Here is an 11,518-nt window from a genome sequence, read left to right as displayed (position 1 = left end):
TCCAACCTCCTCCCCACTCCTTCCACAGCCCGCCCCCGCTTCAGTGGCCTGAGTTGTCCTACCTCCCCACAATGGCACTGGCCCCAAAATAGCTTCCATGTGAGGGCTAGAGAAAGCAAAAGATTAGACCCCTGCATGAGAAAGAGAGAGAGAGACGAGGAAAGAGAGAGGGAGAGAGAGAGAGACAGGGAGAGAAAATAAGAGTGGTCAGGTGATCCGTGTCAGGGAAGGTATAAAACCCCTTTGGGACCAGGCCGGCCTCAGATTCCCAGCTGTCCAGGCCAGGACACCCATTCAGTTGCACTTGCTCTTTTTGTCTTCTTCAGACCACGACATGGGACTCAGCGACGGGGAATGGGAGTTGGTGTTGAAAACCTGGGGGAAAGTGGAGGCTGACATCCCGGGCCATGGGCTGGAAGTCTTCGTCAGGTAAAAGGAAGAAATCCTGTGGCCCCCATCACCCACCCCTCAAAGGTTCAAGGGTGTTCAGCTGCAAGGTGGAAATTTTGCTGCAGGGTTGACCAGTTGGCTGCATTAGTTGGGGCTGTTGAAATTTCTACTTGGTTTTCCTTTGCTTTGAAGTGTCAAGAGATTTAAGTCAGAGAAAGGAGAACCCTGGGTGCCTGGAACCCCCCAAGATGAATCCTGGAATTATAGACATTATAGGGTTAATGAGGGCACTGAGAGGTCTTGTCCAGGCACCTCGTTAACAGATGAGGAAGAGAAGGACCTGAGAGGAAAAGGACATCCCCGAAGTCACAAGCCCATTGAAGTCCTTAAGCTGCAGAGGCTAAGACATGGCCTTGGAGGTGACACAGGTCTGCCCCTAGTCTTGCTCTGCCACTGAGCGGTTGTGTGACCACTGGGAAATTATTCAACCTCTCTGAGCCTCAACATCCCGTGCATAATGGGCGGGGTGGATCCTAATACCTACCTCACAGAGTGGCACCATTCCTGTCATACAGTGAGTTCTAGAAGATGTTCATAACTCTTAGAGATGAAGGCCACACTAGGGGTCTCTCAAGGTATTATAATTAGAAAACAGAAGACAAAGGCCCCTTAATGACTTTTGGCCTTGAGTATGTCTTGAATTCGAGATCTCAGAATAGTGTGGTGTCCAAGTTTCTACAAGGGGTTCCTGAAAAAAAAAATTCAAATTTTCTAAGTATAGGATGGCTTATGGCTTGTAAATAGACTCTCATTTTCCGTTGCCTTCTACCCCAAAATGGTGGTAGACGGTCCTCTCCTCCTGGCCCCTTCCCTAATGATCTGAGTGAGCTCAAGTCAACAGCCTAATGGTCAACATTCACTGTACCTGGAGAAAATGGGCCCTGGGGTTGCCACAGATGAACAGATTGTCCTTGGTGCTTTAACTTACAGACGAATTTCTTCTTATTCATGAGCCAGGGAAGCTTTTCCTGTCCCACTCAGATGCCCTTTCTGTCTCCCTTGGACTTTGTCCATTCCTAGTTCTCATCTGCCTGGGCAGAATGGCCAGTCCTGGAATCTCAATTAGTTGAGGTTTCAGCCTTTATAGGCCAGTGCTAGAAACACTTGAGGAAGGACAGTCAAGGTCTCTGTTGACTCTAATTGGCATCTTGGGGTATTCCCTATGTCTTCTTCCTCTTGTCTCTGTCAGCTGGCCACCAGAGCTGCATTGATGTCTCCTGAAAAGACACCCTGAGTCCCTGAAAGGCTCTTCCCAAGTTGACATCAACTCCTCAGCCACTCATTTGCTGTGTGACCTTGGACAAGTCACTATACCTCTCTGGGACCTATCTCCCTATTGGTTGAGTGAAGGACTGTCTACATGGTCTCTGAAGTCCCTTTCTGCTCTCACATCCTGGGATTCTCTCAGTCTACAAGCCTCTCTTGTTTTCAGAGAGAAGGCAGGGCATTGAAGCTCAAGGGGAAGACCAGGGTTTGCAGAGCAGAGGAAGGGAGGCTTTTCCAGGTGATCTGGGGGCTGCCAGCCCTGAGCCAATGACTTGGGTGTATTGAGGAGCCTTGAGATATTGTGTCATCAGGGAAACATTTCCTCCCTTCCCTGGGTGGATCCAACAGGCCTGCCAGGGGACCAGGTGCCAGGGAGGAGACGTGATGCCTGAGACTTCTGACCCCTACGAGGCCCCAGAGTGCCCAATGCCCTGTCATGTCTTAGCTGCAGGATGGGCAGAGACATGCCAATGGATTCCAGTGTTTGGGGTACAGAAAGGCTGGCCTCCTTGGGTGGGGGAGGGAAGACAGTGCTAACTCCCAAATGCCCCATGGGGACTGGCTTCTGTTTCTATTTACAATGCTGAACCCGGGCTTTCTTACTGACCTTGGAAAGGTCTTGTCTCAGAATCCTCTGATTATAAAAGAGGGACCATTCTGTTAACCCAAGTCTGTTGGCAAAACACGCAGGCCTTCACTGCAAGTACCTGATCGTAGAGTTCTAGAACATAAAAGTTGGACGATCAGTTGGAGATTCTGGCTCCAGAAGCAGGCTGCTGGGTAGGCTCTAGGCTCCTGCCTTTCCTTTCTGTTTCCTTTATTTTTGCTTCTTTTACTTGAACAAAGGATTTTCAGGACATGAGAAGTTTGAAAACCATTGTTCATGGCCAGTATTTCTCATGTCACAGGGAGGAACCTGAGCCTGAGAGTTTCAGCCAGCCAGTGGCAGCTATAGGCAGAACCTAAAATTCCTCATCCTAACAATGATGATGATGGTGGTGGCGGTGGTGGTGATGATGATGATGGTGACAGTGATGGGGATGATGATGTAGGTTACGATGATGGTAGAGACGATGATGGAGTTGATGATGGTGATGATAATGGTGGAGATGATGAAATGATGGTGATGGTAGTGATAGTGATGGGTATGATGATGGAGCTGATGATGATGATGGTTATGATAATATCAGAGATGATCAATATTATGGTGATGATGATGGTGATGATAAGAAGGACAGCAAAGATTTGTACAGTCCATACTGATTGCCAGGCACTGTATTCAGTACTTCACACATGTAAACTCATTTATATCTCACAACAGTTCTATGAGTAGATATTATTATTATCATCCATATTTCACAGAGAGGTTAAGTAACTTGCCCAATGTCACACAGCAAGTAAGAGGAGAGCAGCTTGGATCCAGCATCCCTGCTCTTGATCACTATGCACACTCTCCCACAATCTTGCTACACGAGAGATGAGTGCCAGTCCTCACTCTGGTTCTTTCGTTCTAGAACAGAGACGGGCTTTCACGGATCTGTGAGAATCCTCAGTCTTCCATGTGGGTGTCTAGTTGGGCCTCAGTTCAGACGACAGCAGGGAAATGACCTCTTTGCCCTCTGACTTGCCTGGAGACCTGTAAGATAAGCTGGGAAGGTTGACAATAGGCTTAAAGATAAAAACACCAGGCAAGTGCGGGTTTCTGGAACACTACTTGGAAGGCCCTCCACCTGTTTCCACAAGGGTGAGGGGCTTCTCTCTGCTCATTTTCTGGGGTACTGTTATCAGACAATCTGTGGCCTTCTGTGGCTGCCCGGGGGCTTCCAGGTGAAGGACTTGGGGACAAGGGAAGCAGACAGATGTGTCGTGCCAGACTAGGAGAGTGGACTAATTAGCCCAACGCTCCTGGACGGTTTAAAAATAAATCTCGGCTCCTGCTCTGACTGGTGCCTAAGAGTGGAGGGTAGGCGGAGGGCAAGTCTTAAAATTTGGAGACTAAGAAATCATCTAGACCAACCCTTTGGTTTACAGATGGGTAAACTGAGACCCAGAGAGGGCAAGTGACTTTTTCGACATCACACAGAATGTTGGAGACAGAGCTGGAAGCAGATCTGGCTTCCTTAATTCTCATTCCCCTGATCTTTCCTCAGACATCAGGGGAGGGGGCTCTCAAATGTCTAAGATGTTCAGCTGCCTTGTGAGTCCCAAGTCCTCAGCCCTCTCCTGCCCCACTCTCCTCCCAGAGTCCTGGCCTCAGGCCTTTGTCTGTAGTGCCAGGTCTCCCATCTGTCAGGCAGGAGTACAAGGATCATTGTCGCCAGATAATAATAGTCAGGAGCTTGGGGACCCTTGGGTGAAAGGTGCCAGAGACAAGCTGTCAGTGAAGCACAAGACTGTGATGGGCCCTGGGGTGAGATGGTGACATTGGATGTGACCGTGGGCAGGCCTGGGCATTCTGGGGAAGCACAAGATACGCTCCTGGGGAAAGGAATTGCTCTCTGTCCATGCTACACGGTGCATGCTTGTGAATATGTGTCTGTATGGGAGTGTGCCTGTGTGTGTGTGTGTGCGTGCATGTGCATGTGGGTGTACAGTTGTGAGACATTTATGAGTGTGTGTGCTTGTGCATATGGGTTTGTGCTTGTGAGATATTTATGAGTACCTGTGTGTGTGTGTGTGTAGGTGTGCCTGTGTGCAAGCTTGTACGTACAGATGTGTGTTTGTGAGACATTTATGAATACCTGTGTGTGTGGCATAGTGGTTAAGTGCTGCTACAGCTGCTAACCAAAAGGCTGGCAGTTCAAATCCTCCAGGCGCTCCTTGGAAACTCTATGGGGCAGTTCTACTCTGTCCTATAGGGTCGCTATCAGTCGGAATCAACTCGATGGCACTGGGTTTGGTTTTGGTTTGGGGTGTGTGTGTGTCTGTAGGTGTGCCTGTGTGTGTACTTATACGTACTGGTGTGTGTTTGTGAGACATTTATGAGTACCTGTGTGTGTGTTTGTGTGTGCATAGGTGTGCCTATGTGCATGGTTGTGCCTATGAGTATGTGTTTGTGAGACATTTATGAGTACCTTTGTGTGTGTGTGTGTGTGTGCCTGTGTGGGTGCTTGTGTCCTTGTGAAACCCTTCTGAGCACCTGTGTATGTTTTATGTGTCTGAGTCTATGCAGGCATATATGAATGTGTGCATCTATGAGAGCACGCGTGTGTGTTCACTGGTGAGAGTACGTGCTCATGTGTGCATCAAGCATGCAGATAAGTATCTTCGTGTAAGAATAACAAAGGGTGAGTAGTCATCGAGAGGATAGACGTGGAGCGAGACTGCCTGTATTAAAAGGCTGGCAAGATACTTAGCTTTTCTGTTTCCCTGTCCATAGAATGGCGTCTACCTCATAAACCTGTTGCCATCGAGTCAATTCCAACTCATGGTGACCATATGTGTTACAGAGTAGAGCTGCTCCATAGGGTTTCCTTGACTGTAAACTTTACGGAAGGAGATTGCCAGGGCTTTCTTCCATGGTGCTGCTGGGTGGGTTCATACTGCCAACCTTTAGGTTAGTAGTCGAGTACAAACTGTTTACTCCAGCCAGAGACCTACCTCCCTCACGTTGTTGTTGTTAGGTGCCGTCTAGTCAGCTCCGAATCCTAGCGACCCTACATACAACAGAATGAAACGCTGCCCGGTCCTGCCCCATCCTCACAATCGTTGTTATACTTGAGCCCATTGTTGCAGTCACTGTGTCAATTCATTTTGTTGAGGGTTTTCCTCTTTTTCGCTGATCCTCTACTTTACCAAGCATGATGTCCTTCTCCAGGGACTGATCCCTCCTCCTGATAACACCTTCAAAGTACTTGAGATATAGTCTTGCCATCTTCATAAACTTACTAAATGAGAAGGAGAAGAAGGAGGAGCAGAGGAGAGAGAAGAAGGAGAAAATAGCAAACATTTATACAAACTTACTGTGTGCCAGACCCCCTGCTGGCACTTAACATATACTATCTCATTTAATCCTCACATCCCTTCTGTAAGGTAGGGAGCTCTGGTACCCCCATTCCTTAGATGAGTCACAGAGAGGCGAAGTTAATTGCCCAGCCCCACCCAGCTGGGAAGCAGAGGAGCCTGGACTTGAACTCAACCCTGGCTGTCTCCAGACCCACTGTGCTTCCCAGCCTCTGACTCCAGCCTCCTGTGTCCACAGGCTCTTCACAGGTCATCCCGAGACCCTGGAGAAGTTCGACAAGTTTAAGCACCTGAAGACAGAGGGCGAGATGAAGGCCTCCGAGGACCTGAAGAAGCAAGGTGTTACTGTGCTCACTGCCCTGGGGGGCATCCTCAAGAAGAAAGGGCATCACCAGGCGGAGATTCAGCCCCTGGCCCAGTCTCATGCCACCAAGCACAAGATCCCCATCAAGTATCTGGAGGTAGGAGGCAAGGCCTGGGCAGGCGGAGAATGCAGGGAGAGGCCTCTGAGGGAATGAGATTTGGGTTCGAGTCCCAGCTTAGCCGCTAACTTGATGGATGACCTTGACTTTGTCACTTCCTCTGTGTCCTGGTTTTCTCATCTGTAAAATAGCGAAGTCACCCACTTTGCCTTTTTCCTGGGGTCATTGAGATTGAACATATTTCTTCTTCGAGTAAAATTAGTATATGATTACCAAGGAAGAGGGGAGAATGGGCATTGGGTAGAGACTTTTCGTGGGTACAGGTCACTGCCATTGCCACTGGACAGATGAGGAAACTGAGGCACAGAGAGGAGAAGCAAATTGTCCATGGTCACAGAGGTAGCAAGTGTCAGAATCAGGTCTATATTATTCCAGAACCCCAGCTCCTAAGCCCTGTATGATTTGGAGTCCAGGACATCCAGGACCCTTACGACAGGAATTTAGTGGCACTTGGTCAATTCTGTGGCGGGATGGCCAGCAGTCTGGCTCTATTGGTTCTAAGACCTTTATAGGTGAAGAACCTCAGGTGTCCCAGGCACAAGCCATTGGTTTGAACCTCCTGAGATGGGCTGAGAAGTTGGGTGGACCTAGGGGAGCCTGAGCTTAAGGTTCTCTCTTTATAACTGGTGGGAGGAGGGGGGACGAAGCAGAGGAAGCATTGAGGGAGTTGGGGAGTAAAGGACCCTATGAATAAGTGCTTCCTCTGGGGGTGGGAGCAACAGGAAGACTAGTGTAGTGACGAGGATGAGGATAATGGTGACAGCTACCAGTTAGGATGCTTTTACCTGGATCAAAAAAAAAAAAAAAAAACCCATGGAATTCTCACAATAACCCCACAAGGTTAGGAATTGCATTCAGTGCCTTCTTTTCCTCTCACGTAAAAGAAGTTCAGGGGTTGGGGGTCCAGAGCTGTTGTGGTGGCACCATAGTCAATAAAGACATGGGTTCTTTCTTTCTGTGCTACCATCCTTAACATATAGTGTCCATTCTCAAGGTTGCCTCATGGACCAAAATGGCTGCTAGAGCTCCTGCCATCTGGTCCATAATCCAAACAGGAAGCAGGAAGAAGAGAGGCAGGCTCTCTTTTAAGGAGTTTTCCCAGAAATCTCATCCAGCATGTTTTGTTTACATCTCATCGGCCCGATCTTAGTTACAAGGCCATGTCTATCTGCATGGGAAGCTGGGAAATGTAGTCTCTCACCACCCAAATAAAACCAGTGTTCTGTTGCCAAGGAATGAATATCAGGTAGGCAGTTAGCAGTCTGGGCCCCAGGTAGCTACCATTCTCATCCCCACTGTACAGATTTGAAAACTGGGGTCTCAGAGATGTTAAGTAGCTTGCCCAAGATCACACAGCTAATATGCCAGGAAGTGAAGTCAGTCTATGGTGCTCCAGAGCTCAAGCTCTTAAGCTCACTTGGCACAATATGTCCCATCAACAACCACCGCCACTGACCTTCTTCAGCCTCACTTCTCTGCATTCTTCACTCCCCACCCTCGCCACAATCTTTCCTGCCCAGCCCACTCAGCATCATGAGGCTCACAGATGGCACCCAGCCAGCTCTGCCTCAGAGATTCTGCAGTGCTGTGGTCCCTGTGGTTTTCTCTTGGTAAATATCTGTTCGCCCTCCAGCTCAGAAGCCGCCTTCTCTGCTCCTGCTCCAGAGCCCACGAGGTGGTCAGTCTCTCCGTCTACTAGCCCCCCTTGGCGCTTTCTGTCGTAATTGCTTCTGGACTGTGTTATAACTCATCTCTTTACACAGCTGTCTCCCCCACTGGGGCGCGAGGCCTCAAGAGCAGAAATGGGCTCTCTTTCATTTCTGTTCCCTAGTGATGTGTGATTGTTGTTGTTAGCTGCCATCAACTCGATTCCAACTCATGGCAACCCCATGTGTGCAGAGTAGAACTGCTTTATATGGTTTTTCAAGGCTTTTGGAAACAGATCACCAGGCCTGCCTTCTGAGGTGCCTGTGGGTGGGTTCAAACCACCAACTGTTCAGCTAGTAGCCGAATGCTCAACTGTTTGCCCCATCCAGGGACAAAAAGCCCAGTAGCAGTTTTATATCCATGAGGCCTTCCAATCCTTAAAGCAGTCTCATGCTTTCTCTGTTTTCTCTCCAGAAACCAAAACAAACAAACAAACCCCTTGCCATCAGGTTGATTCCAACTCAAACGAGTAGATCCGCCCTGTAGGGTTTCAGAAGAGCAGCTGGTGGATTTGAACTGCTGACATTTTGGTTAGCAGCCAAGCTTTTAACCACTGCACGGTGAGGGCTTCTTTGTCTCCAGGGTCTCCATTTACTAGCTCCATCTTCCTGGTAAGAGGATTATGGATGTCGATGTGAGCAGTGATGGTGACGCTGATATAAAGTGTTATCAGTCCTGGGGGAGAGCCACGGCCTTGTCCCTCTCCTCTCCGTCTCCTTCCCTCCTTCCCTCCCACCAATATTTCTGTGCTTGGCAACCCCACATGTACAGAAAATATGATACTCCCCCCAGTCGGGTATTCAAAGCAGTAACCACACTAGATCATTAAGGAAAAATGTAAACACGTGCAAATGGAAATAGTTTCTTCTAGATTTTCTGACTGAAAAATCCCTGATAAAATCACAGATTCTGAGCATTTCCCTTTTTTTTTTTTTTTTTTTCTGCAGCCCCCGTGTCACTGGTGCCCCAGGCCCAGCTGCTGGTGGCGTTTCTGAGTGGTAGCAGAGGGTAGTGATAAAAGCGTAGGCACCCTGGTTCAGATCCCAGCTCTGCCCCTTTCTGGCTACATGACCTTGGGCACACAGCTTAACTTCTCTGTGCCTCAGTTTCCCCCATCTGTAAAGCAGGGGTTGTAGGCTCTGTCTTGTGGGCTTGTAGAACTAAAGGAGTTAACCCAGGGAGATCACTCAAAGTCATGCGCGGTACATAATTAAAAAAAAAAAAACTCAAACCAGTTGCCATCGGTCGATTCTGACTCAGCAACCCTGTAATTAGTGCTCAATAAATGCGCCTGAAATAGAGAAAGTGGGATGCGTCTGACTCCCTGCTGGCTCCTGGCTTGTCCCACCCCGCTGACCACCACCCCTCTTGTCCCCTGTGTCTGCAGTTCATCTCGGACGCCATCATCCACGTTCTGCAAAGCAAGCATCCTGCGGAATTTGGCGCTGATGCCCAGGGAGCCATGAAAAAGGCCTTGGAGCTGTTCCGGAATGACATTGCGGCCAAGTATAAGGAGCTGGGGTTCCAGGGCTAGGCCCCGTCCCCCACCCCAACCCCCTGGGACAAGACCCAGGGGAGGTGGGGCTGAGCCTCAAGTAGCAATGTAGGATTTGTTTGGAGTGTCTGCTTTGTTTAGGAGAGGTGGACCGGAGAGGGGGGGAGCTGGGGGCAGATGTCCTTAATTGCTTCCCAGGCCCAGGGAGGGGCTTCCATGGAGGGTCGTCACCTTGGAGGCTGGGAGCAGCCAACCCTTTGCTCAGAGTCTGAGTCATCCTTAACCCTCCTCATGCCTGAATCCCCACTCAAATCCTCCTCACCTCCAAACTGACCCACAGCCTTCCCCTCACCATTAACCCAAGCCCAGGCCCTAACCTGAGCCCCAGCCTAAAAATCCTCTGGCTCGTCACTGCCCCTGAAAGCAGCAGAGAGTCCTTTTACCACAAGGAGTTCTGGAGGGCAGAATGGCCATGCTCAGCCCAGCCCAGCCCAAGGGAGGCGTTTAGGTGTCTGGAACATAGCGCACCTTCTCAGTTAATGGGGTGACTCACCTGGTTTCAATAAAAGACCCTGTAACATCTCAGTCTCCACGTGGAGTTTTTCATCCCCTAGTTTTTTTTTTTTTTTTTTTTAGTCTTTTTTAGAGCAGGAAAGGAGCCCGGGTGGTGCCGTGTGTTAAGCGCTAAACTGCTAACTGAAAGGTCAGTGGTTCTACCCACCAGCCACTCCAGGACAGAAAGATGTGGCAGACTGCTTCCTTAAAGACTCCAGCCTTGGAAACCCTATGAGGCAGCTCTACTCTGTCTTTAGGGTCAATATGTGGGTCGGAGTTAATTCCAGGGCAACGGGTTAGAGCAGGTGGATGGGCCCGAGGAGAGCAAGGTCAAGAAGGCAGACGGTGGGAGTGTGCGTGTGTCAGTGTGTGTGTGAGCGTGTGTCAGTGTGTGTGTATGTGTGAGTGTGTCTCTGCGTGTGACTGTGTGTGCATGCTCGTGCGCACCTGTGGAGAGCAGAAGGAGAATGAGGCAGGAGAGAGGAGGAAATGGAGGAAGGGGGGAGGAGGAAGCAGGGAAGAGGACGGGGAGAGGTACCTCAGGAAGGAGGAGGGGAGGGGGAAGAAGGAGGACCAAGAGGAGAAGAGGGAGGAGGGAGAGAGTGAAGGAGTTCAACTTCCCTGGGCCGCCCCTCCGTGAAGGCACTGTTCAGGCTTCAGAAATTGCAGGGCCTAGTCTCAGCCCTGGCCTGGCCTGGAGAGCGCCTTGTCTGGTGAGGGAGTGGGCGGTCCACCGGCCTTTGGAGGGTGGGAGATCAGGGCACAGGGGATGCCAGAGAAGAAGCCTAGAGGGGAGGGCAAGACCCAGGGACAGGGAGGCCTTTGTGGTCACAACTTAAGCAACCTGCCCAAGGTCACCCAAGGTCACCCAGCTAGTAGGTACCAAGGTGGGATTCAAGCCTGGTTTGGGAGGTATCAGGGATCCCAGCTGTGGGCAGCTGGGGAGACCAAGACAAGTGAGGAGACGAAGGCAGGTGGCAAGTCAGTGGCTGGCGTTGACCTTCTGACCACAGAGGAAGGGCAGACGTGTGGGGAACAACTTACAAACACAGGCCAGGAGACAAAACCCATATCTCCAAATGGAGACCTCGTGGGCAGAATACCAAAGTATTGCTGTGAGATCCCAGAATAAAACGTTGGTGTGTGACCGAGACAGCCAGAAAACGGGTGGGGCAGAGGCCATGGGGAGGATGGGGGAGCAGGGCCTGGTGGATGGGTGCCGCGCCGTGAAGGCCTTGCCTACCACCTGGGACTTCAGCGCCGTCTCTGGGGGCCCCAAGTCCTCAGCACCGTAAGCGCTCCATGCCCTGCCCTGGCCTGTCCATCTTGGGGCCAAGCCCCCCATGAGGAGCCTGGCCTCCCTGCCTCTGCTTCACCCTAAGCCTCAGGTTCACCACCGCTGAGCAGGCCAGAGCTTATTGTCTGACTACAGACATGTCTTCAATTCTAACAGACTCATTTACAGGCATGCTGCGGCATTGGACACCCACATTCAAGGCTGTGCTCCCGTTCTGCTCCCAGCTGTGGGGAGTCTGCTACTCTAGAAGAAAGTGGGAGAGAAGGAGTGGGACTAGAACCTGTTGTGGGGAGGTGGCTTTTT

At 50.3% G+C, this 11,518-nt stretch overlaps 1 protein-coding gene across 1 annotated transcript; it reads left to right on the top strand.

The window, feature by feature from the left end:
* Window positions 1-282: 282 nt before the first annotated feature.
* On the top strand, window positions 283-9,930 carry MB (myoglobin). The gene is made up of 3 exons (XM_049881595.1): window positions 283-429; window positions 5,918-6,140; window positions 9,256-9,930. The coding sequence occupies exons 1-3, from the start codon at window positions 335-337 to the stop codon at window positions 9,400-9,402; spliced, it is 465 nt and encodes a 154-aa protein (XP_049737552.1). The 5' UTR covers window positions 283-334; the 3' UTR covers window positions 9,403-9,930.
* Window positions 9,931-11,518: the final 1,588 nt, after the last annotated feature.

The sequence above is a fragment of the Elephas maximus genome, chromosome 4 (genome assembly GCF_024166365.1).
Source record: "Elephas maximus indicus isolate mEleMax1 chromosome 4, mEleMax1 primary haplotype, whole genome shotgun sequence".
Taxonomy (NCBI): Eukaryota; Metazoa; Chordata; class Mammalia; order Proboscidea; family Elephantidae; genus Elephas; species Elephas maximus.
This window is presented reverse-complemented; position numbering and strand designations above follow the sequence as displayed.